Source organism: Amblyomma americanum, chromosome 1, assembly GCF_052857255.1.
Source record: "Amblyomma americanum isolate KBUSLIRL-KWMA chromosome 1, ASM5285725v1, whole genome shotgun sequence".
Classification (NCBI taxonomy): domain Eukaryota; kingdom Metazoa; phylum Arthropoda; class Arachnida; order Ixodida; family Ixodidae; genus Amblyomma; species Amblyomma americanum.
The window spans coordinates 139,113,033-139,139,949 of NC_135497.1; the positions used below are offsets into that span (position 1 = coordinate 139,113,033).

Below are 26,917 nucleotides of genomic sequence, written 5' to 3' on the forward strand. Positions count from 1 at the left end.
ATGGGCGTACGTTCTGGCAGACACAAGTCGTTCTTCAGGGCATTCCTGCAATACTCGACTGCGAAGTCCACCGACACGCAAGTAAACATGGACCTCACGTCGAATGACATTATAATGTGATCATCGCCAAAAGTCGCAGTCTTCAGTTTTTCAATGAAATGTGCCGAGTCTTTGACGTGTGTAGGCGTGTTTCCTGCCAAAGGCGCCAGTACCCGGTGGAGGTATCTCGATAACTTGTTCAGTGGTGACCGTGTGAACTCAACGATAGGGCGAAGTGGTACCCCCTTCTTGTGTACCTTGGGCACCCCGTATATATCTGGCGCCAAGCCGTTGTGACAAAGTAAGCAATTGTAAAGATAGCCCTTGTCGGGGGGGGGGGGGGGGGGGACGAACTTTAAAACATCAGTAAGAAGTTTTTGCACCTCGTACTCGATTTTCTTTGTAGGGTCTCGCGTCAGCTTGGCGTACGTCGTCGTGTCCTCCAGAAGGAAACCCATTTTTCGCACATAGTCGGTGGGGTCTGAAACGACAGTGGCGTTACCCTTGCCAGCAGGCAAGATGACGATGTCTTTGTTCTTCTGCAGCCTGGCCAATGCTGTTTGCTCTGCGGGTGTGATAGTGCGATTCTTGCTTTTAGCAAGCTTAGAAAGAGCTCCAATGGCCCTTGAGCGCGCTTTGCTTTGTAAGCTGGGGGCGACCTTGCGTATAGCCTCTTCAACAGCGCAGGTCATGTGAACAGCATTTGTAGGAGCGCCAGTATTGAAATCGAGGCCTCGGACAAGTAGGCAGCGTTCATCCGGGTCAAGCGTGTGCGAAGACAGGTTGCATATTCTCGCTGTCACCCTGGCCTCAGGCGGACTGGCCAACAGCTGCTGAACTTGGCATTTTGTGCCATATGTTTCAATTCTTGATTCCTGGCGCCCTCGCTGTTGGCATGCAGAAGAACATCAAAGAAGTCCGCGGGAATGAGCTTTTCCAGGAACTGTTGGGCACAATAACTGTCATTCTCCAGGCGTTTGTGAACAAGGCACCCGTAGTGGTGCCGAAACGTCGATTCTCTTACGGTTTTTTTTCCTTTACGACTTTGGCGAGTTTTCGTTTAAAAGGATATGACAAATTCACAAGCTCCAGGTATGGGCGAAGCTGCTACAGGAAACAAACGCCTTGCCATCGATTCAAGGCTTCAGTGCCTACATGTCTCCGTCAATGATAGACCGTCGTGTACAAACTGCTGCTCCACCGGGAAAGGCGGCGGTGTATGTGGACTCACGCTTTCCGCATGTACGCCTTGCTCTCGAAAACTGGTGCACGTCGTATCAAGAGGTAGTGGCAGTGGCTGCGAAACTTAAGAAGGGAACCATTGTGGTCGTTTCATTTTACGTTAGACCAGCCGGTGGTGCTTCCTCCCGTATTAATCTTGGCCTGTTAACAAGTGTCCGTCGGCAGTATCGCGGGTGTCCGATTTTAGTCGGAGGCGACTTTAACGCCCCTCACCAGGATTGGGAGTACCCCACTTCAAGCTCTCGTGGAAGGCGTGTGCGGGACGCCTTCACGGATGCCCAGTTTGTGCTGCTCAGCCATCCTGGGACCGCAACACGGCCAGTGCGCCAAACTCGCAGTGCTTCCTATGCTCCAGATTGACGTGGTGGTCGGGTCCGGGTACTCCCTCCTGGCACATGGAGCCAGACTGCTGGGAAAGTGATCATCACCCTACCATCGTCGGTCTTCACACCTCACATTTCTGACCTTTACGCTACAAATGTTCAGCGATCAGCTGGGACAGTTTTCGCTCCTGTATGGACAATCTCTCCTCAGATTCTTCAACAATCCTTGTTGAGCGCATACAAACAGCGCTCAACAGTGTTACAACTACCACCTGGACTAATGTTGGTCGACCGGCACCAGACCTCTGCCTTTTTAACTTGTGGGCGGCACGCCGTCAAGACGAGCTGGCTGCTACGCAAGACCCTACTTCGTCGCAGGCACGTACGCGATTGCACTATCTTACAGATAAGCCACGCAAATATGAACGCGACCTCTCTCGGTGGCAGTGGCATGCGTGGTGCGAACAATTTTCTGCAAAATCCTCGAATGCCTCTCTCTGGCGAACATTTCGTACAATGGAACGCGGTCGCCGTTCGACTGACGCAGCGGCAACCGCATGCTTCGCGGCTAACTTGTCGCCAGATAATTTCGGCAAAGAGGAAGCGCGAAAGTTTTTCCCAAAATACGATGCCGTGCATTCTTCATCCGCTAGTTCAAATATGGCAGGCATATCAGCGCATGTTTATCAAATGCCGTCTGATGTCGACGTAGATGGAATTGCGTGTCCATTCTCTATGCCTGAGTTGCTGGCTGCAATAGATGATGCGAAACGGAAAACAGCGCCCTGCCCGGACAATATTGAGTACGAGGTGTACAAGAACCTGAGTAGCGCTGCACTCCCTCAACTACTTGGCACCATAAACAAGGAATGGTTGGATGGCGTAGTGCCAGAGAGCTGGAAATCCGCTGTCGTGATTCCTTTCCCGAACACAGGGAAGCCTCCGACGGACCTTGCCAACTTGCGACCTATCTCCTTAACTCCTACGATGTGCAAGCTGGCGGAGTAAATGCTAGCCACACGATTGTCATGGTGGCTAGAGCAGCACAGTTTTTATCACCCAGCACAAATCGGCTTTCGTCCATATATTGGTACAGAGGACGGGTTGGCTGTCATAGCATCTACAGTTTTGTCATCTACCCGCAGCCGCAATGTGCGTACTGTTTTAGCAATGGACGTTGAAAAGGCATATGACAACATCAGTCATGCAGCCATTCTGAACTCCATTGAGATGCTTCATCTCCTCTGAGAGTGCGTAGTTTTGTACAATAATTTTTGGAAGGCAGAAAATGTGCAATACGCCTCAGCGACGAAGCGGTGGGATAATTTGTTACTCTCTGCGGCGCGCCCCAGGGATCAGTCTTGTCACCGACGTTATTTAATATTGCTTTCTTCCCGCTGGCTTGGCGCTTACATGACATCCGTGACATAAAATTTCTTCAGTGCGCTGACGACATGACGGTGTGGAGTACTCAACAAGATCTCCGTACTCAGGAGGCTTCCCTTCAATCTGCATTTGATGTTACCTGTCATTACGCAGTATCGATCGGACTTCAACTATCCGTGCATAAAACAACATACACGTCAGTTGCCAACCGCTGGAGACGCTGTAAACTTGCTGCAAGTCCAATCCGTCTTTGTCTATCAGGCACCCCACTACAGGAAAGTCCGAGTGTAAAAATCCTTGGCTTAATAATTCAGCAATCAGGATCAGCGACTGAATGACTTTCTCAGGGAAAAAGGCAAGCTATTCAGACTTTGGGTTTGATTAGAATTGCCCCTAAAACTGGTGGCGCAGGCTCGGTCGTTGCACGGCAATTGGTGAGGGCAGTGCTGCAGCCACGTATTGTTTATCAAGCCCAGTTTCAACATCCTACAAGAGCCCAATGGTATCGCCTTGAAGCAGTGAATCGAGAGGCTATGAGGACCATTACGGGCCTTCCACGCATCACACCGGTCATAGCTTTACAATACAATGCGCAGCTTAATACCATTGATGAGCTCGTGCAGCAGCGCGTGAAGCGCGCAGCCTTAAGGCCAGTCTATGGCACTCCACGCATGCACTGAGGACTTATGCAATGTCACACTTCATTCTTCAGCCGCCAACGCCAGTTCTTCCCCTATGGAAGTTTGTGCAGCTCAGCGACAACAAGCCAACAGATAATCGCCGCCCAACATCTCCTCATTCGGCATCGTTGCTTCTCCAGAAATTTCAGGAACAAGATGCTTGCCTGCCTGAAGGATCCATAGTTGTCTACGTAGACGCAAGCATACAAGACTGCAAAGGAACAACAGCTATCTACTCTCCGTGCAGACCTGCCCTGAATCAAACCTCTTGGTTTCAGCTTACGGAACCCCCTTCGTCCTTTTGTGCTGAGCTCGTTGCAGTTCAAGAAGCACTCTGCTCCGTGGCCGACATAACTATGCTCCCTGCGTCCCGCGTTGTCATCCGCACTGACGCCCTTCAAGTTGTCCGGTTGCTACGATGTGTTAGCCGCTGTCCAGTGATATGTCAGGACATCCACCGGCTCGCGGCACGCATCCCGCAGCCAGTACGTATTGAGTGGGTCCCAAGGGATCTGCTGACCTCTCAAAGCCAGCCAGATTTAGCGACCCGCCTTGCGAATACAAACTCATCACCGCCTCGGCTCCTTCATTTCGACAATTTTACCGTCCTTTCATCAAGAAAGGAACTCCCCCGGCGCCGCACACGTGTTCTCATCCCTCCGTGTGCGGTAACCCTCCCCCGCGGTCTTAGCCGCGCAGAGGAATTTGCGCTTAGGAGGATACGGGTCGGGGTTTTCCTCACATCAGCCATCACTCGGAAGTGGCCTCAGTACCCAGAATTGTTTCCTCGGCCAGGGTGTCCGATATGTAAACACGAGGGCATTGAGGCCGACATTCATCACTTACTGTGGGACTGCCCAGCTTTCAAGCCTACAAGGATCCGGCACCTCATGGTAGCAGATCTTTCACCAAGCAACCCTGCTTCATACATTGCCTGGACGCAGGGACCGTACAATCGTTCTCTACTGGTCTTCATCAAATCAGCTAGCCTTTTTTCATTCATTTAAAATCTACTACATAATTCATCACACCTTCATTCATCATTAATGCCCTGGGGCAATAAATTTCGCTTTTAAAGAAAAGAAGTTAACATTTTTACGTAATTCACTCTCTGGAGCGTAAGCCAGACAGAAATCAGTTTAATTCACTTTAACATGTACATGTACTCACCGCAGTTTGCGCTGCATGGCTACTGTCTTTTGCTGGTCCTTCGCCCGGTTGCTGCAATATCGCTCTTGCCTATTTTCATTGCCCTGCAGATTCAACAAAAGTGCCGCTCACCGGTACAGGAGCCTCCGCGCAGTCCACTCCTTATATTCCGGCACCCGTGGCAGCATCTGCTGATAGGGACTGCCTGCCAGCCAGTAACATGTATTGTTCTGCCGCCAGTCCTGCAAAACAGCGCGCCGCAGCCAAGCGGTCGGCCATTTTACGTTTATTCAACGGCGCAAAAGGCACATACTGTGAGTCGTGGCGTTTTCGTATTTTTTGCATGTGATAGAATTTTGAAGCTCCGGGATCGTGTCTGATCGCTGTTTGTTGTCCTTAAGCTTGGGCAGAAAATACCATTTCATTTTCATTTTATAATATCCAAACGAATTATATTTTTTAAAGGAGTACGAATAGTACTTTTTTTTCAGACCTAAACCTGTATGAATACCATAGCTTTGCTACCGAATCGAATACCAATCGTTCAGCTAAAACCCGAATCTTATACGACTCGAATATTTTTACAAATATTGGCTGCTTGTGGGCATATTCAATGAGCAATGGTGAGAAACAGCGAAGCGCTGCTTTCGCAGTTATAGCTCTATCCTTTAAGAGACGCAACCCTGATATCCATTTCGGGGGTCGCAACACAATATCAGCGCATCGTCCTTATTATTGTCTTGTTAAGCGCATAGCGAAAGTACCTTTTGCTGTTGGCAACGGGAGATAATAAACTAGCGCCTCATCGCGGCGCCCGAGACGGGCGAGAGCTGTGCATGAAGCATGGCCTCCGAGGTCAGGCGTAAAGGCCCGGTTTGTTGAACCTGCCAGGGCCCTGCCCAGTCGTCCAATCTCTGAGGCCATGTATGAGGATAATGAACACGGCCAAGCGAATGGGTGGCACCATGGCGCTCAAACCTCCATCCCGCGCATACCGATCTTGGCAGCATGATACACGGCTTGTATTGTCCTTGTTTCTCGGATAATCGTGGACGAAAAATACGGCCGGTCTTATTCGAACTTCGCGCCGATTATTCGAAGAGTATTCGAAAACCTGAAGACATATTCGGTCTATTTCGAATAATTTCGAACACACACTATTTGATTCATTCGACTAATAGAATAGGAGGATGTCTGAGTCTGTATTCATAATATCTGAATATTTGCACACCCCTAATATTTTGAGCACAAATATGGCGGGGACACTTAAGCTACGCCTTAAGGGTATGACGCCACGGCGTTAATGTGTGAATGCCAATATATGCAGAATTGGACATTCTCGACTTTACATGCATAGACCCCTGGGAGTCCTCATACCACTCCAGGCGCAGAGGCGCTGCGGTGAGGCGATGCGCCGCTGCCATGCGATGGCAGGTGCTGCCACCGGTGGGGCTTGCGCGACCTAGGTTGCTCTTCACGAGCTGCCTCTCCTCACCAATCATTAATTTAAATGCCACCTGCGAAAAGGTTGTTTGCTCACAATGAGGTGGGCTGATTGTGATGATGATGATGCCACAAAGTCACGTGACGTAGGTGGCCCATCTAGGCTGCTTCACCTAGGATTTTTCGCTCACAACGCCGACGACGACGCCAATGACACTGGGTTTTGTGCAGAACTGGGGCCTTAACGTCATCGCGTTAATACATTTTTGCTTATTGGCAGGGTTCGATACGGGCAGTTGCCAGATTATATTTCACCTATAAGACAGAGACTTCGCCTTCTCCTCATCTGTCTGGTCTGCATGGTGCTCACGTCGTCGCGTTGAATGTTTAAAGTTTTTGCACACGTTAATTCACCCTCCGTGATTTGTGTCACTTGGAAATTATTTAATATTCTTTAAACCACCGTCAATTAAAAGGTGTCACGGACTAAACATGTCGCTTTTCAGTCCTGATACTGTCTCGTTCAAATAGTTTTTTCCCGCGCACCGAACTGACATTTGGAACTCCCTTTCTATTTTTACTCGTAGGCTGCCTTTAGAAGAATTTTTAAATTTAGCGACTGTAGCTGACATGTTTTTACTATGCTGTTTCCTTGCGCTTTCCTTGCGTCTCATATCCTGCTGATTGTTACGATTTGTTTGTGCGTTTTTATTTTCTCGAATCATAGCAGCATGCGAGGCTGGAGTAGTCCTTTATACACAACGAAGGTCCAGAGCGCATGCGGGGGAAATATTTCTGGTAGATTAGGTCCTTCGTTGTGTATAAATGCAGGTTGTGGAAGCCTCACTAATGTTAGTTGGAGTCAACGCCCGTCCTGTGTACTTCTTCCTGTGTCCTTGTTTTTTGTACCGCTATAAAGAACTTCGAGAAACTATCCTTCACCAACTAGCCCCACAACGTGTTTTGGTACTATTGGTGGACGGGCCTGATGAATATTGTAATTAACTGTGGTGGCAATAAAGATATTATTATTATTATTATTATTATTATTATTATTATTATTATTATTATTATTATTATTATTATTATTTATAGCAATTAAAGCACAAGTGAGGCGATGTTTTACGGAAAACATGTGAAATACTGTAACAAGCAGATCCGGTTCTTTTGTGCTGTGAAATATTTCAAGGTGCAAAGGTAACCGATGCTAGACTTCATCGCGCTCGATATTGCATCTTTTGAAATTGGGACATAACCAGAGAAGTAACGCGGCAGCTAAACGCAGTTGACTTTCAATTACAAATGTTCCAACCTGACTTCAATAATTGACGCCATTTGTTTATATTTATAAAATATTTCAGTGACATTTTCATTCCAAAATTTTGAACTAAAAATGTAATAAGTAAGTACAGAATGCTATTCTTTACTCCCTGAATTGCATATGAAAGCAAAAATATGGACAAAACAGCGAGGGTCATTTGAAGTGCAGGTCATGACGTTTGTCTGGAGAACACAGCGAGGAGAGAAATTTTCACGCCGCTGTCTCTGTTGAACATTAGCTTACACTATCTTTCTCGGCTGCTTTTCATATGAAGCTCAAAAAGTGCTGCAAAGTTAAAACTCCAGATCCGAAAATGATAGCCCCGAGTAATGGCAGGCAGAGCAATAAGTTATCAGCTTAAAACAATAACACTTAACAGCTATCAACCACCAGCCGTGATTAATGAATCACGCAGAGTGACATTTGCGAAGCTTTTTTCTGTGAGAGTTTTAGTACGTTCAATGACTGCTTATATACCCTAGATAGGGCCCAATGACAGTTGACTACCGCTAGATACACTTTCCCGTAGGTAAGGAAACGAGGCGCAAAAAGAAGTGGAAAATTTTACTTACTTCTCTATTCGCAACAAAGATGAGGTGGCTGAATTATTCTGACTTTAATGTACAAAGTATTAATCCCAACTTGTGCGGCCTAAATGTTGCCTGTGTAGGTTTTCACGCGTCCGCTGTTATTGCCATTCAGCTGTGCTTAAATTTCAGTCTCCTAAAGAGCGACATTTCCTTTCAGCCGTGCATGGAGGTCCCCCTCCCAAAGCGCCACGCATTGGGCCTACACCGCACGCGGAGACCACTGCTCGTAGCCTACCGCCCATTGCAGCATCATGTATTTCCGAGGACGAATCCTTCGGCAGACGGGACCGCCAGCTGATTGCTTCACGCGAACAACGTGGCACGGGGAAGAGGTCTGCTCTTTCGCATCTGCTGAACGCCACAAGCTATAGATACAGTGAGTCTTGATGCTGCTGTTTCTTTTATGAGATATAGCATTTTTAGCTCGAAATCAACACCGTGTCTTTTTGGCGTTTGTTATCCTCAACCGTATACAGAAAGCTACTTTTGTTTGCGTGAGAAGTCTTGTAATTAGTAAGACAAAGTTTGTAAACAATAAAGCAAATCCTTTTTTAAGCCGAAATACTTTTCATTTATTGGCTCTGTTCGATGAAGGCAGCCACCAAATATATCTACAGTTCTTTCTTGCTGAGAGTGTTGCCGACATTGACGAAATGTTCTCACGAACAGATATTGAAAGCTAGTGCACTTCATAGTCTTCTGTAAGCCAGCAGTATGCATAAATGTGGTCAGCACCACCAGTATTTAGATAGCGTTGATATCCCGCATGAAGTATATGAATGTTTTTTTTTTAGGAACCTTACTTCTGCAGTTGAGTACGATACCACATCACCGTCAGACATTTGGCTTGCTCTTCATACTTTAATGACTTTCAGTAATGACGAAATCAACAAAAGTAATCAACTGTAGCTCCTGACGCTCTACCGGAGTGATGGCTGCAACGCTGTCGGGAAAAAGTTTGCATCATAAGGAAAAAAGAAAGCTTGATTTAAAAGTTGCGTTATGAGAGACTCTATGCCCAGGGCGTTTGTCTTGTAGTTTTAGGCTTGGTGCACTCGTAACGCTGGCTTTATGCATTTAAATGAAGATACCTTATCTGTGAAAACTGTCGCTATAATCAGACTCGCGAGTTCGTAGGCAAGGAGGCTCGTCGCAGTATGCACATTCTTGAAAATGAATTAAGCTAGAACGTACAGCAACGCGGGCACGAGGCAGATAACAAATTGCAACCGTTGACCGCCGTATTTAAGTAAACACGCAGGTGGATATTTTCTAATCCATTCGATGGCTGAAGATTGCGTAGTTTCAATGGCTTCTCAAATGTACTCTGAATCTGACAGAATGGCAGTAACCTACCACGGGCTACGTTCTGCTAGGCTGTTATGGGCGGCACAAAAAGAAGTTGACGGAATACGCGAGGAAGAAGAAGAAGTGTGTCCCTGCAAAAGTGGCTGCACATCGCTCTTCAGAAAAACCTCGCCATCCACGTAAATGCGTGCCCTATTTGTAGAGAACTGCATCCTCGCCTTCTCAAGAAGCTCCGGACGTCCTCCCACCGTCTGAGGCCTCCTGGGAACCATGCATGAGTGCAGCTGAGCTGGGCACTGACGCTAGGCTTAGTGCCTCCGCTGCCACGCTGGTGGAGGTAGCTCTGCCGGCGTCTCTTATGGCAGCACCTGCCACGCAGTCGACACCTGAACCGCGGCGCCAGGTCTAGCTTTGTGCTCCTGGTTCATCGGCAGATGCACGGCTCCTGCCTTCCCGAAATGCCGGACTGCTCGTGAGTGATCTGCCATTAGGGCACATGGCCATCAACTCTACACCATCGGATGGGCCTCAAAACGCAAAGCATGATGAACAGGGTATTCCAATGGACTTATCGGCACCTCTACCCCTGCAAAAGTGTCCTCGCGCAGCTCACAAGCGTCCCTCAAACGACAGCCAACGGATTCCATCTTCGGCAAGTGATGGCTCCCAAGGTAAGCGCACTTGTTATGTTCGAGAACTCGGTGGAGCCTACACCTGGATCGTCTTCTTACAAAGTGAGCATTAAATCACTGGCCAACAAAAGCCTCACGGATATACCGAACAAGATTTTACAAGCTAACTTGGTCGCGTGCCACGGAACCAAAGGTTTTCGGGGCTTCACAGCCAAGACAAATTCCAACACCATTGCAGTGTGGCTTCCGACTCTGACTGCCGTAGAACGGCTGCAAACGCTCACCAATGTTTCACTGACAAGCGAAATATCAGTGCCAGTACAAGTGTATTTAGTTGAAGGCTCCGACTTGCAGCGCTTCGTCGTCTACAACGTCGACATCACTGATGATCAAACTGCACTCCAGCGTGAGCTGTACTGTGCCACGCACCGTGTCATCCAGGCCCGACGCATGGGAAAGGGGCGCTCTAGCACACATAATCTCCGTGCAAGGCCCTCTGACATTACCAGCCCCTCTGTACTATTATGGCTCTATTTTACGGTCTCGGGCATATAAACCGAGTGCTGTATATTGCTTTAACTGCTTCCGTACTGGGCATATGCGCAAATCCTGCCCCTTCACTGCTGACGGTGAAAGTACATCGGAAGGGAAAGTGGCTTACCGATGCGGCCTTTGTAAATCCAATGACCACGAGATAACATCTCCAAGCTGTCCGACAAAACAAAAGGCAACAAAACAGGCTCGTTGTCGAATGGCTAAGCATTGGCCAATACAAGACAATATAACTTCATTGCAGACATCCAATTGGTCCGCAGCTCTCCAGTGGGATGACGACGAGTGGCCGGAGCTCCCTGAGCACACCCCGGATGGTCCTTCAACTCAGCAACCTTCTAACGGTACTATGCGAAAAGAACGCCTCCGAAAACAGCCAACAAATCAGCGCAGTGTGCCTGAACTACCGCAGGACGATATAGCCGCAGTCGACGAACAAATCGCACGTCTTTTAGCGGAGGTCACCAAGCTCTGGCAACACCGTGAACTGCTCGTTCGACGTAGACGGGCAGCGGAATCATCCGCCACATCTCTCAATGGCGCAGCAGCCTCGCCTTCCTGGCGCCCGCCACTGTAATTTCCTGCCGCCTCTTCCCAGATTACCGCAGTACCACTGGACAACTCTGCGACTTTTTGCTCTGGTTTATAGTCAACCAGTTGTCCAACCTGACGCCCGTGATTCTACAGCGCTTGGGATAGTAACTAGAAATGGCAAGTTCCAGTCGTGCTGGTGTGCTGCAGTGGAACTGCAGAGGCATTTCCACGAAGGTGGGAGAGCTGAAGACCCGACTACAAATTCACAACATAGTTGAGGGTTCGACGGAAACCCGTCTGCTGAGGGAAATTCACCATATTCGTTTGAACGAACACTCGCCAAAGTCATAAAGGAAAAAAAAGAAACCGTAAGAGAATTGACTTTTCAGCACCACTACGGATGCGTTGTTCACAATGGAGTGAAAAACGAGACGGGCTGCTGCTTATGTAGCGAAAACTTTGCGTATCGTGCGGATGTATATCTCGGGTAGATTGCCCTGTGGCCTGTTAATCGCTTGGCTTGTCATTTGTATGTGAAGGGATTCCTTGAGCAGGCGAGTAGATAATGATTTTTCTTTTTCAAGTATGCGCGCGGAATCCCAGTCAATCAAGTGGCCCGTGTTTTGCTGGTGTTCGGTGATAGCGTTAGAAGTCACTTTTTTTGCGTCACGCTGGTGTTCTTTGAATCGTCTCCTGAAGTCCCCAGTTTCGCCTATATAGGCTGCACCGCATTCTTTGCAAATGAATTTTGTAAACTACCCCAGGGTAGCTGAACTTTTCAAGCGGGTCCTTTACTCGTACCAAATGGTTTCTGAGCTTGCTGGATGGGACATGGGCAACTTGGATATCGTAGTCAGCCAATATCCGACATAACGTCTCGCTGACACCAGGGGCATATGGGATGGCTGCAGGTGTTTTCTTTTTGGCTGCTCTTGCTTCGGCTTGAGGGGCCGCAGCGTGTCGTTCTTGTGATTGCAGTACTTGACGCGGGTATCCGTTCTATGAAAGCTCCTTTCTTATGCGGAGGACTTCACGAGTTCTTTTGCATGGGCTTGAACAAAGCTTGAAGGCACGATTTGTAAAGGGCCGCGGCAACTGAGCGTTTCTGCCTTATTGGGTGCGCAGAATGAAAATTCAGGTACTTCCCTGTGTGGGTGGGCTTCCCGTACACGCTCGTCGTGATGCCGTTTGCTTTTCGCTCGATGAGGACGTCGAGGAAAGGGAGGCGCCCATTGCTCTCTTCTTCCATCGTGAAATGAACGCTCTCTTGAAATGAGTTCAGGTGCCGTAGAAATTTTTCCGCATCCTGTCGTCGGATGACGAAGAAACAGTCGTCGACGTACCGCAGGAAAAACCTAGGTGGCGGGACGAACGACGCAAGCGCACGACTCTATCGTTTCTAGGGCCAGGTTGGAGCAGACTACGGAAATGGAGGCTCCCATTGCGGTCCCGAAGATCTGCTTGTACATCGTCTTGTTGAACACGAAGTATGTGTTTGACAAGCAGAATTTTAGGAGCCGGCACAAGTCGTCTGTCTCTATGGGCGTACGTTCTGGCAGACACAAGTCGTTCTTCAGGGCATTCCTGCAATACTCGACTGCGAAGTCCACCGACACGCAAGTAAACATGGACCTCACGTCGAATGACATTATAATGTGATCATCGCCAAAAGTCGCAGTCTTCAGTTTTTCAATGAAATGTGCCGAGTCTTTGACGTGTGTAGGCGTGTTTCCTGCCAAAGGCGCCAGTACCCGGTTGAGGTATCTCGATAACTTGTTCAGTGGTGACCGTGTGAACTCAACGATAGGGCGAAGTGGTACCCCCTTCTTGTGTACCTTGGGCACCCCGTATATATCTGGCGCCAAGCCGTTGTGACAAAGTAAGCGATTGTAAAGATAGCCCTTGTCGGGGGGGGGGGGGACGAACTTTAAAACATCAGTAAGAAGTTTTTGCACCTCGTACTCGATTTTCTTTGTAGGGTCTCGCGTCAGCTGGGCGTACGTCGTCGTGTCCTCCAGAAGGAAGTCCATTTTTCGCACATAGTCGGTGCGGTCTGAAACGACAGTGGCGTTACCCTTGCCAGCAGGCAAGATGACGATGTCTTTGTTCTTCTGCAGCCTGGCCAATGCTGTTTGCTCTGCGGGTGTGATAGTGCGATTCTTGCTTTTAGCAAGCTTAGATAGAGCTCAAACGGCCCTTGAGAGCGCTTCGCTTTGTAAGGTGGGGGCGACCTTGCGTATATCCTCTTCAACAGCGCAGGTCATGTGAACAGCATTTGTAGGAGCGCCAGTATTGAAATCGGGGCCTCGGACAAGTAGGCTGCGTTCATCCGTGTCAAGCGTGTGCGAAGACAGGTTGCATATTCTCGCTGTCACCCTGGCCTCAGGCGGACTGGCCAACAGCTGCTGAACTTGGCATTTTGTGCCATATGTTTCAATTCTTGAGTCCTGGCGCCCTCGCTGTTGGCATGCAGAAGAACATCAAAGAAGTCCGCGGGAATGAGCTTTTCCAGGAACTGTTGGGCACAATAAATGTCCTTCTCCAGGCGTTTGTGAACAAGGCACCCGTAGTGGTGCCGAAACGTCGATTCTCTTACGGTTTTTTTTCCTTTACGACCTTGGCGAGTTTTCGTTTAAAAGGATATGACAAATTCACAAGCTCCAGGTATGGGCGAAGCTGCTACAGGAAACAAACGCCTTGCCATCGATTCCAGGCTTCAGTGCCTACATGTCTCCGTCAATAATAGACCGTCTTGTACAATCTGCTGCTCCACCGGGAAAGGCGGCGGTGTATGTGGACTCACGCTTTCCGCATGTACGCCTTGCTCTCGAATACTGGTGCACGTCATATCAAGAGGTAGTGGCAGTGGCTGTGAAACTTAAGATGGGAACCATTGTGGTCGTTTCATTTTACGTTAGACCAGCCGGTGGTGCTTCCTACCGTATAACCTTGGCCTGTTAACAAGTGTCCGTCGGCAGTATCGCGGGTGTCCGATTTTAGTCGGAGGCGACTTTAACGCCCCTCACCAGGATTGGGAGTACCCCACTTCAAGCTCTCTTGGAAGGCGTGTGCGGGACGCCTTCACGGATGCCCAGTTTGTCCTGCTCAGCCATCCTGGGACAGTAACACGGCCAGTGCGCCAAACTCGCAGTGCTTCCTATGCTCCAGATTGACGTGGTGGTCGGGTCCGGGTACTCCCTCCTGGCACATGGAGCCAGACTGCTGGGAAAGTGATCATCACCCTATCATCATCGGTCTTCACACCTCACATTTCCGACCTTTACGCTACAAATGTTCAGCGATCAACTGGGACAGTTTTCGCTCCTGTATGGACAATTTCTCCTCAGATTCTTCAACAATCCTTGTTGAGCGCATACAAACAGCGCTCAACAGTGTTACAACTACCACCTGGAATAATGTTGGTCGACCGGCACCAGACCTCTGCCTTTTTAACTTGTGGGCGGCACGCCGTCAAGACGAGCTGGCTGCTACGCGAGACCCTACTTCGTCGCAGGCACGTACGCGATTGCACTATGTTAGAGCTAAGCCACGAAAATATGAACGCGACCTCTCTCGGTGGCAGTGGCATGCGTGGTGCGAACAATTTTCTGCAAAATCCTCGAATGCCTCTCTCTGGCGAACATTTCGTACAATGGAACGCGGTCGCCGTTCGACTGACGCAGCGGCAACCGCATGCTTCGCGGCTAACTTGTCGCCAGATGATTTCGACAAAGAGGAAGCGCGAAAGTTTTTCCCAAAATACCATGCCGTGCATTCTTCATCCGCTAGTTCAAATATGGCAGGCATCCCAGCGCATGTATATCAAATGCCGTCTGATGTCGACGTAGATGGAATTGCGTGTCCATTCTCTATGCCTGAGTTGCTAGCTGCCGTATATGATGCGAAACGGAAAACAGCGCTCGGCCCGGACAATATTCAGTACGAGGTGTACAAGAACCTGAGTAGCGCTGCACTCCCTCAACTACTTGACACCATAAACAAGGAATGGTTGGATGGCGTAGTGCCCGAGAGCCGGTCAATCCGCTGTCGTGATTCCTATCCCGAAACCTGGAAAGCCTCCGACGGGCATTGCCAACTTGCGAGCTATCTCATTAACTCCTACGCTGTGCAAGCTGGCGGAGTAAATGCTAGCCACACGATTGTTATGGTGGCTAGAGCAGCACGGTTTTACACCCAGCACAAATAGATTTTCGTCCATATATTGGTACAGAGGACGGGTCGGCTGTCTTAACATCTATAGTTTTGTCATCTGCCCGCAGCCGCAATGTGCCTACTGTTTTAGAAATGGGCGTTGAAAAGGCATATGAAAACATCAGTCATGCAGCCATTTTGAACTCCTATAACATGCTTCATCTCCCCTAAGAGTGCTTAGTTTTGTACAATCATTTTTGGAAGGCAGAAAATGTGCAATACGCCTCAGCGGCGAAGCGGTGGGTTAATTTGTTACTCTTTGCGGCGCGCCCCAGGGATCAGTCTTGTCACCGACTTTATTTAATATTGCTTTCTTCCCGCTGGCTTGGCGCTTACATGACATCCGTGACATAAAATTTCTTCAGTACGCTGACGACATGACGGTGTGGAGTACTCAACAAGATCTCCGTACCCAGGAGGCGTCCCTTCAATCTGCATTTGATGTTACCTGTCATTACGCAGTATCGATCGGACTTCAACTATCCGTGCATAAAACAACATACACGTCAGTTGCGAACCGCTGGAGACGCCGTAAACTTGCTGCAAGTCCAATCCGTCTTTGTCTATCAGGCACCCCACTACAGGAAAGTCCGAGTGTAAAAATCCTTGGCTTAATAATTCCCCAATCAGGATAAGCGACTGAATGGCTTTCTCAGGGAAAAAGGAGAGCTATTCAGAGTTTGGATTTTATTAGAATTGCCCCTAAAACTGGTGTCGCAGGCTCGGTCATTGCACGGCAATTGGTGAGGGCAGTGCTGCAGCCACGTATTGTTTATCAAGCCCAGTTTCAACATCCTACAAGAGCCCAATGGGATCGCCTTGAAGCAGTGAATCGAGAGGCTATGAGGACCATTACGGGCCTTGCACGCATCACACCGGTCATAGCTTTACAAGAGAATGCGCAGCTTAATACCATTGATGAGCTGGTGCAGCACCGCGTGAAGCGCGCAGCCTTAAGGCCAGTCTATGGCACTCCACGCATGCACTGAGGACTTATGCAATGTCACACTTCATTCTTCAGCCGCCAACGCCAGTTCTTCCCCTATGGAAGTTTGTGCAGCTCAGCGACAACAAGCCAACAGATAATCGCCGCACAACATCTCCTCATTCGGCATCGTTGCTTCTCCAGAAATTTCAGGAACAAGATGCTTGCCTTCCTGAATGATTCATAGTTGTCTACGTAGACGCAAGCATACAAGACTGCAAAGGAACAACAGCTGTCTACTCTCCGTGCAGACCTGCCCTGAATCAAACCTCTTGGTTTCAGCTTACGGAACCCCCTTCGCCCTTTTGTGCTGAGCTCGTTGCAGTTCAAGAAGCACTCTGCTCCGTGGCCGACATAACTATGCTCCCTTCGTCCCGCGTTGTCATCCGCACTGACGCGCTTCAAGTTGTCCGGTTGCTACGACGTGTTAGCCGCTGTCCAATGATATGTCAGGACATCCACCGGCTCGCGGCACGCATCCCGCAGCCAGTACGTATTGAGTGGGTCCCACGGGATCTGCTGACCTCTCAAAGCCAGCCAGATTTAGCGACCCGCCTTGCGAATACAAACTCATCACCGCCTCGGCTCCTTCATTTCGACAATTTTACCTGTCCTTTCATCAAGAAAGGAACTCCCCCGGCGCCGCACACGTGTTCTCATCCCTCTGTGTGCGGTAACCCTCCCCCGCGGTCTTCCCCGTGCAGAGGAGGTTGCGCTTTGGAGGATCCCGGTCGGGGTTTCTCTCACACCAGCCATCACTCGTAAGTGGTCTCAGTACCTAGAATTGTTTCCTCGGTCAGGGTGTCCGATATGTAAACACGAGGACAATGAGGCCGACTTTCATCACTTACTGTGGGACTGTCCAGCTCTCAAGCCTACAAGGATCCGGCACCTGATGGTAGCAGGTCATTCACCAAGCAACCCTGCTTCATACATTTCCTGGACGCAGGGACCGTACCATCGTTCTCTACTGGACTTCGTCAAATCAGCTAACCTTTTTCCATTCATTTAATCTCTACTACATCATTCATCACACCTCCATTCATCACTGATGCCCTGGGGCAATAAATTTCGCTTTAAAAAAAAGAAGATGACATTTTTACGTAATTCACTCTCTGGAGCGTAAGCCAGACAGAAATCAGTTTGTTTGATTTGAACACGAACATGTACTCACCGCAGTTTGCGCTGCATGGCTACTGTCTTTTGCTGGTCCTTCGCCCGGTTGCTGCAATACCGCTCTTGCCTACTTTCATTGCCCTGCAGATCCAACAAAAGTGCCGCTGACCGGTAAAGCAGCCTCCGCGCCGGCCGCTCCTGATAGTCCGGCTCCCGTGGCAGCATCTGCTGTTAGGGACTGCCTGCCAGCCAGTAACATGGGCTGTCCTGCCGGCAGTCCTGCAAAACAGCGCGCCGCAGCCGCGAGGTCGGCCATTTTACGTTTATTCAGCGGCACCAAAGGCACATTCTGTGAGTCGTAGAATTTTTGTATTTTTTGCATGTGATAGAATTATGAAGCTCCGGGATCGTGTCTGATCGCTGCATGTTGTCATTAAGCTTGGGCAGAAAATACCATTTCATTTTCATTATAATTATAATATCCAAACAAATTATATTTTTTAAAGGAGTACGAATAGTACTTTTTTTCAGACCTAAGCCAGTATGAATACCATAGCTTTGCTACCGAATCGAATACCAATCGTTCAGCTAAAACCCGAATCTTATACTTTACAAATATTGGCTGCTTGTGGGCATATTCAATGAGCAATGGTGAGAAACAGCGAAGCGCTGCTTTCGCAGTTATAGCTCTATCCTTTAAGAGACGCAACCCTGATATCCATTTTGGGGGTCGCAACACAAAATCAGTGTATCGTCCTTATCATTGTCTTGTTAAGCGCATAGCGAAAGTACCTTTTGCTGTTGGCAACGGGAGATAATAAACTAGCGCCACATCGCAGCGCCCGAGACGGGCGAGAGCTGTGCATGAAGCATGGCCTCCGAGGTCAGGCGTAAAGGCCCGGTTTGTTGAACATGCCACGGCCCTGCCCAGTCGTCCAATCTCTGAGGCCACGTATGAGGATAATGAACACGGCCAAGCGAATGGGCGGCACCATGGCGCTCAAACCTCCATCCCGCGCATACCGATCTTGGCAGCATGATACACGGCTTGTATTGTCCTTGTTTCTGGGATAGTCGCGGACGAAAAATGCAGCTGGTCTTATTCGAACTTCGCGTCGATTATTCGAAGAGTATTCGAAAACCTGAAGGCATATTCGGTCTATTTCGAATAATTTTGAACTCGCACTATTTGATTCGTTCGACTAATAGAATAGGAGGATGTCTGAGTCTGTATTCGAAATATCTGAATATTTGCACACCCCTAATATTTTGGAGCACAAAAATGGCGGGGACACTTAAGCTACACCTTAAGGGTATGACGCGACAGCGTTAATGTGTCAATGCCAATATATGCAGAATTGGACATTCTCGACTTTACATTCATAGACCCCTGGGAGTCCTCATACCGCTCCAGGCGCAGGGGCGCTGCGGTGAGGCGATGCGCCGCTGCCATGCGATGGCAGGTGCTGCCACCGGTGGGGCTTGCGCGACCTAGGTTGCTCTCCACGAGCTGCCTCTCCTGACCAATCATGAATTTAAATGCCACCTACGAAAAGGTTGTTTGCTCACAATGAGGTGGGCTGATTGTGATGATGATGCCACAAAGTCACGTGACATAGGTGGGCCATCTAGGCTGCTTCTCCTAGGATTTTTCGCTCACAACGCCGACGACGACGCCGATGACACTGGGTTTTGTGCAGAATTGGGGCCTTAACGTCATCGCGTTAATACATTTTTGCTTATTGGCTCGGTTCGATGCGGGCAGTTGCCAGATTATATTTCACCTATAAGACAGAGACTTCGCCTTCTCCTCATCTGTCTGGTCTGCATGGTGCTGACGTCATCGCGTTGAATGTTTAAAGTTCTTGCACACGTGAATTGACCCTCCGTGATTTGTGTCACTTGGAAAGTATTTAATATTCTTTAAACCACCGCCATTAAAAAGGTGTCACGGACTAAACATGTCGCTTTTCAGTTCTGATACTGTCTCGTTCAAAAAGTTTTTCCCGATCACTGTACTGACATTTGGAACTCCCTTTCTATCCTTACTCGTGGGCTGCCTTTAGAAGAATGTTTAAATTTAGAGACTGTAGGTAACATGTTTTTACTATACTGTTTCCTCTCGCTTTCATTGAGTCTCATATGCTGTTGATTGTTACGATTTGTTTGTGCATTTTTATTTTCTCCAATCATAGCGGCATGCGAGGCTGGAGTATGTAAAGTATATATATCTGTAGTTTTTTTTACTGATATCTTTTATGCCATCGACGAAACATGTTAACAAACGAACACGCTGAGGGTTTGCACTCTATCGAATTCTGAACGGAAGCATTATGCAACAATGCCACCAGTGCCTCATGGTTTAGATAACGTGGACAGTTTGCAAGAGCCGAACCTGTCTCCTTGAGTAGAGTGCAATTCCACATCGTGATTTAGCCTGCTGCTTGCTATTTAGATGTTTTAATGACTGCTAGTGAGTAGGAAAGGAACCAAACTAACGAAATGGTGTTGTTGGCGTGTTACAGGTATCGCGGCTGTAGCGCAATTTAAAAAATCGTTTGAGTGAGTAAAAAACAGCTCCCACTTATTCGGCACGTTCTTTAATTTAGTATGAGCTCGAAAGAGGCTGCAAGACCGGAAAGCGAACAATACGTGCCAGACCAGTCATATGAGCAGTCTTCCAAGCTGCCTAACTACATCTACGTAGCGAATTTTATTCGTCGAGGATACAACCCCCTTTTCCACAAATAAAACTCTTAACCACAGTGCTTCAGTTCTCAGTAATGATGTCGTAATGCGCAAAACAGGTTGGGTTAGTTCGGGTGTCAGGTAATTAGCACAGGAACATGCGACATAGTACTACAGTTCCTTCTACTTTAAGTAGATATGTTTTATCGCTGCATGACACTCGTCTCCTTTCATTTTCGCGGGAAATTCCGACATGCTCGTTTCATTCGCTTGTTGGACAGAATAATGCAAAGCTTCGTGCTAGGTTGAATATTGATACTTGGGAACCGCGGCGTAAGCGTACATACGAAACTAGGTTTATTTCCTAGGTACCAGGTTTATTTCCAGGTTTATTATGTAGGTACCAGGTTTATTTCGAACGTTTTATGCACCAATGAAAGCCCTGGCTCTCTGACAGCATGATGCATGTCAGCAGGAATCAATTCGTTTCAATTAACGGATTCCTGCTGAAATCCATCGTTTCAATTAACAAAATGTGCAGCACTAATGCGCATATTAGATCAGGCATTCAACATGATTTGGCCATAACTTCTTTGCTCTCTTCAATCTATATCAGTGATATGAACTCGTTGCTGGTCTAGTTGGTGCATGGTTTTTGGCCATAAGAAGGCGCAACATAAAACGAACACGAAAAAATTGGGACAGGAGAACGCGCTATGAATGATATGAACAGTGATATGAATGTTGGCTTTCACTGATATGAAACAATAAGACATTACGCAGATTCCGCTGTAGTCTATGCCAAAATGCAGAGTTCCGATGATCTTTCGCTCACGAACGAGACACACAAAACACAGCAAACCATTTGGATAAAATCTACCAGTGATGCTAAAAATGGCGAACCAATATATATCCGGACAAAAGTTTTTATTCATGTTAGGTGCCTCGGCGTCTAGTTCACAAGTGACCTGGACTGGTCCGCACATGTGGGCAATGTCTGCAACAGGGTGACTCTTCGACTTTTACATTGAAGACAAAAATATTGACGTTACCACAGGGGCCTACTGCAATTGTAATATTTATTTATTCATTCAAATACCCTAAAGGCCCTCCGGGGAGGTTATTACATAGGGGGGGAACGAAGCACTTTGAGAACACTTTGCTCGAAACAGAAAAGAGAAAAAAAAATAGACACCATTTTGAAGTACCGTAAAAAACAACAACAGTATGGCACAAATAGAAAGGCGTAAAAATTAAAACAGCTGGGAATAAGAATACAAAAACAACCCAGAAAAAAAACAGAATGGAAAAGAAACATCTGGAAGAAGGTAGTGGTATTCGAGGGAGCACAAAAGAAGGATTACTAACTCTATAAAAGTTAAGTGGTGCACAGACACACCAAATTCTGATGCGAGTATGCAGCATTTTGTGAAATTTCTCTGGGTGACCCTCGGTAGCAGTATCTGATGGTCGGCTATTCCAGTCACTTACGGTTCTAGGTATGAATGATTGTGTGTAAAGTGATGACTGACAGGCTGGGCGACTGACTTTGCAAGGACGATCACAGCGAGGGAAGATGAAGCAAGGTGGCTGAAAGACGTCTTCGTGCAAAACGCCCAGGTGATCAAGCTTGTGAAAAAGAGAAAGGCGAGCGTGTTTTCGTCGCAGTGACAGCGGATCTAATTCGACACTACTATTTCAATATGCAGCACTGGTTTATGGTTTATGAGGGTTTAACGTCCAAAACCAAGTCAGGTCATGAGGGACGTCGTAGTGAAGGGCTCCGGAAATTTCGACCACCTGGGGTTTTTTAACCTGCACTGACATCGCTCAGTACACGGGCCTCAAGAATTTCGCCTCCATAGAAATTCGACCGCCGTGGCCGGGATCGAACCCACGTCTTTCGGGTCAGCAGCCGAGCGCCATAACCACTGAGCCACCGCGGTGGCAAAGATGTAGCACTGGTGTACGGGAAATAGTTCGAAAAATGAAGTGAAGAGCACGGCTTTGCAGGGATTCAATGTTGCGTATGATGTAATCGTGGCTGGTGTCCCAGATTGCACATGCATATTCAATTTTAGGCCTGATTAAGGTGGTGTACGCGTGCTTGCCTTAGTCTGCGTTTCATGATTCCGAGTGAGCGATTAGCAGTTGCAGGAGTAACGTTGATGCGGTGATGCCATGTTTGATCCGTTTTAAAATTTTCTCCTAGCTATTTTTTTGTGGTAGTAAGCTCGACAATATTGTTATCTATAAAATATGAGGTTAGATTGCGGCAAGAGGAACGTGTAAGTGACATACACTTAGTTTTGATATGACTTAGGGTCATTTGTCATTGAGAACACCACATATTAATCGGTGTGATGCCGAATTCGGCACTGTATTTAAATCATGTTTTGTGACCTTGTACGTAACAAGATATATAGAAATGGGACCATTATCGAGCAATGCACTTAAGTCTATCTACAGTGAATACACTAGAACACAGTCATTTACGAAGGTGAGATAAATGGCCGTGCTCTTTACATTTTATCAAGAATGAAATAAAGTATACCTACTTTATTTTTTTTAAAAATCTCGCCTGCATACTCTAATATGCATGTCAGAATATACATTACATCAGATGGTATACCTTTCATTCGCGATCGAAACACACAGAAAAAAAAACACCTATCCACCAAACTAAAGAGCCGATTCCTTCAAAAATTCTTTTCCAATGAGGTTATTAGATCACTAGAACAAACTACCAAATGATGTAAACACACGGGACTTGTATCGTTTGAAAATGCATTGTTAAAATGCTAGGTAAGTGTATGATAATGCATTGTTCTGTGAGTGGCTCTTTATATAGTAGCGAGAGCTACCCTGGGCTACGAGTCGAGCATTTCGCGGTGCATGGAAGAGGAAAGTTGTGCGCATGCGCTGTTACCATGGCAACCGGAGAGGAGCAAGGTGCGGCGTGCGCATCGCCGTCGCCGCGGCCGCGCTCCCGCTGCACCGTCGGAGCCGAGCGTGACGTAACGCGGTTGAGCACTTGTGCGCATGCGCCGATACCATAGTAACCTGAGGCCGCATTCTTCGTCGCCGCCTCGCGGCGTGCAGCTTTTACACCCGAACCGCGCGCCGCATGCGCAGCATTTCGTATAAAAGGCATATATGTATAATGGGCGTCTGTATCACAACGTTTGACATGCATGTAGAGAAAGAGTCCAGCCACTGCTAAACGGAGCGCACAGAGAAGAGAATATTAACTCTTCCGGGCCTGAGGTTTTTTCCTGGCAGTTGGCTACTCAACAGAGAGAGAATGAGTGTCAGAAGGCGAAGAGAGCGCCGGAGACGCCCGATCAGAGAGAGGAATGCCTTGCTAAACTGAGATGCCAGGCTGCCGAGCGTAATAGACGGCGCATAACCGCCGAGATGGGGCCTATGGAAGGCGTCAGTCAACGGGAACCAACAGAAGAGGATGTGAAGGCCCGTCCTGTGACTGATCACACCATTCGAGTTTCCGAAAAACAAGCTCAGCCAGGGAAACATAGTACCTCTCGCTACGTATATCCTGGCATTGCCGAGCTAAGCCTCTGCAAATTTTGTTTTTCACCTGCTGACGATGTTTCTCCCATATGGCCGTTGAATTTGATTTCTTTATGCTCGGCGCGAATTGAAACTGTACCATTTTTACTTTAAACTATGTGTATTTTTCTGTATATCGTGTGTGGAGCACCGCAAGTACCAATGAGTCGTTTATTCTTTTAAATCGCCTTTTCTTTCCCCAAAATTTGCAACCTCATTCTCAATCTACGCATCATGCATCTCCTATCTAATCACACTCCGACAGTGTAATTACATAAATAAAAACATGTATTCTGGCGATTCTGTGTGCGGCAGCGGGCGTAAAGAATGCACAGCCGACGGCAATTTTCGCTGCGCTTTCATTCAAATTCTGATGGCGGTTAGAGACTAAAAAAAGGAAACTGTAGGAAACCCATCATTCTGCTTTTCGGCGAAGGATATATTATTATTATTATTATTATTATTATTATTATTATTATTATTATTATTATTATTATTATTATTATTATTATTATTATTATTATTATTGCTGCTGCTGCTGTTGTTATGTGCCTAATGATTTCAATCACTTGCTGGAAGACATTTCCTTCTGCTACTTCTATAACTGTGCTGAAAAATTTACTTCATTTGATTTGAATATTTTACGCTTATATTTCATTCACATGTGTGTCTTTTCATTCACTCCACCTGCCAGGAACATGTGACCTTTTTGTGTTAAAATTTTGTTTGCTGCATCCTGAATTCCATACAAAAATTTTGTGTTGCCGCGCCAACTTGTCATGCCAAGGCCCCAAGTTACTATTGGTAGACGGGCCTGATGAATATTGTAATTAACTGTGGTGGCAATAAAGATATTATTAATAATAATAATAATAATAATAATAATAATAATATTATTATTATTATTATTATTATTATTATTATTATTATTATTATTATTATTATTATTATTATTATTATTATTATTATTATTATTATTATTATTATTTATAGAAATTAAAGCACAAGTGAGGCGATGTTTTACACAAAACTTATAAAATATTGTAACCAGCAGATCCGGTTCTTTTGTGCTGTGAAATATTTCAAGGTGCAAAGGTAACCGATGCTAGACTTCATCGCGCTCGATATAGCATCTTTTGAAATTGGGACATAACCAGAGAAGTAACGCTGCAGCTAAACGCAGTTTTTCTTTCAATTACAAATGCTGCAATCTTACTTTAAGTATTGGCGCCATTTGTTTACATTTATAAAATATTTCAGTGACAATTTTCATTCCAAAATTTTGAACTAAAAATATAATAAGTACAGAATGCTATTCTTTACTCCCTGAATTGCATATGAAAGCAAAAATATGGTCAAAACAGCGAGGGTCATTTGAAGTGCAGGTATGACGTTTGTCTGGAGAACACAGCGAGTAGAGAAATTTTCACGCCGCTGTCTCTGTTGGACATTAGCTTACACTATCTCTCTCGGCTGCTTTTCATATGAAGCTCAAAGAGTGCTGCATAGTTAAAACTCCAGATCCGAAAATGATAGCCCCGAGTAATGGCAGGCAGAGCAATAAGTTATCAGCTTAAAACAATAACACTTAACAGCTATCAACCACCAGCCGTGCTTAATGAATGATGCAGAGTGAGATTTGCGAAGCTTTTTGTCTGTGTGAGTTTTAGTACGTTCAATTACCGCCTATATACCATAGGTAGGGCCCAAAGACAGTTGACTACCGCTAGATGCACTTTCCCGTAGGTAAGTAAACGAGGCGCAAAAAGAAGTGGAAAATTTTACTTCCTTCTCTATTCGTAAGAAAGATGAGGTGGCTGAATTATTCTGACTTTAATGTACAAAGTATTAATCCCAACTTGTGCGGCCTAAATGTTGCCTGTGTAGGTTATCACGCGTCCGCTGTTATTGCCATTCAGCTGTGCTTGAATTTCAGTCTCCTAAAGAGAGACATTTCCTTTCAGCCGTGCATGGAGGTCCCGCTCCCAAAGCGCCACGCATTGGCCCTACACCGCACGCGGAGACCACTGCTCGTAGCCTACCGCCCATTGCAGCATCATGCATTTCGGAGAACCAATGCTTGGGCAGACGGAACCGCCAGCTGATAGCTTCACGCGAACAACGTGGCACGGGGAAGAGGTCTGCTCTTTCGCATCTGCTGAACGCCAAAAGATATAGATACAGTGAGTCTTGATGCTGCTGTTTCTTTCATGAGATATAGCATTTTTAGCTCGAAATCAACACCGTGTCTATTTGGCGTTTGTTATCCTCAACCGTATACAGAAAGCTACTTTTGTTTGCGTGAGCAGTCTTGTAATTAGTAAGACAAAGTTTGTAAACAATAAAGCAAATCCAACTTTGAGCCCAAATACTTTTCATTTATTGGCTCTGTTCGATGAAGGCAGCCGCCAAATATATCTACAGTTCTTCCTTGCTGAGAGTGTTGCTGGCATTGACGAAACCTTCTCACGAACAGATATTGAAAGCTAGGGCACTTCATGGTCTTCTGTAAGGCAACAGTATGCATAAATGTGGTCAGCACCACCAGTATTTAGATAGCGTGAATATCCCGCATGAAGTATATGAATGCTTTTATTTAGGAACCTTCCTCCTGCAGTTGAGTACGATACCACATCACGGTCAGACATTTGGCTTGCTCTTCATATTTTAATCACTTCTAGTAATGACGAAACCAACAAAAGTAATCAACTGTAGCTACAGACGCGCTACAGAAGTCATGGCTGCAACGCTGTCAGGAAAACGTGTTCATGATAAGGTAAAAAGAAAGCTTTATTTAAAAGTTGCATTATGAGAGACTCTATGCCCAGGGTGTTTGTCTTGTAGTTTTAGGCTTGGCGCATTCGTAGCTCTTGCCTTATGGATTTAACTGAAGCTACCTTATCTGTGAAAATTGTCGCTAGAATCAGACTCACGAGTTTGTTGGCAAGGAGGCTCTGTGTCAGTATGCACATTCTTGAAAATGAATAACCTAGAACGTACAGCAACGCGGATACGAAACAAATAACAAATAGCAACCGTTGACCGCCGTGCTTAAGTAATCACAAAGGCAGAGATTTTCTAATCCATTCGATGGCTGAAGATTGCGTAGTTTCAATGGCTTCTCAAATGTACTCTGAATCTGACAGA

The 26,917-nt window shown here is 46.8% G+C and overlaps 1 protein-coding gene across 1 annotated transcript in view; it reads left to right on the forward strand.

The window, feature by feature from the left end:
- The window catches only part of LOC144113807 (uncharacterized), a 186,516-nt gene that overhangs the window by 145,637 nt on the left and 13,962 nt on the right, over positions 1 to 26,917 (forward strand). The window contains exons 11-14 of the mRNA XM_077647144.1: positions 4,930 to 5,133; positions 8,331 to 8,549; positions 17,660 to 17,863; positions 25,735 to 25,953. Coding sequence (XP_077503270.1) covers positions 4,930 to 5,133; positions 8,331 to 8,549; positions 17,660 to 17,863; positions 25,735 to 25,953 — 846 coding nt within the window. The remainder of the gene's footprint in view (positions 1 to 4,929; positions 5,134 to 8,330; positions 8,550 to 17,659; positions 17,864 to 25,734; positions 25,954 to 26,917) is intronic.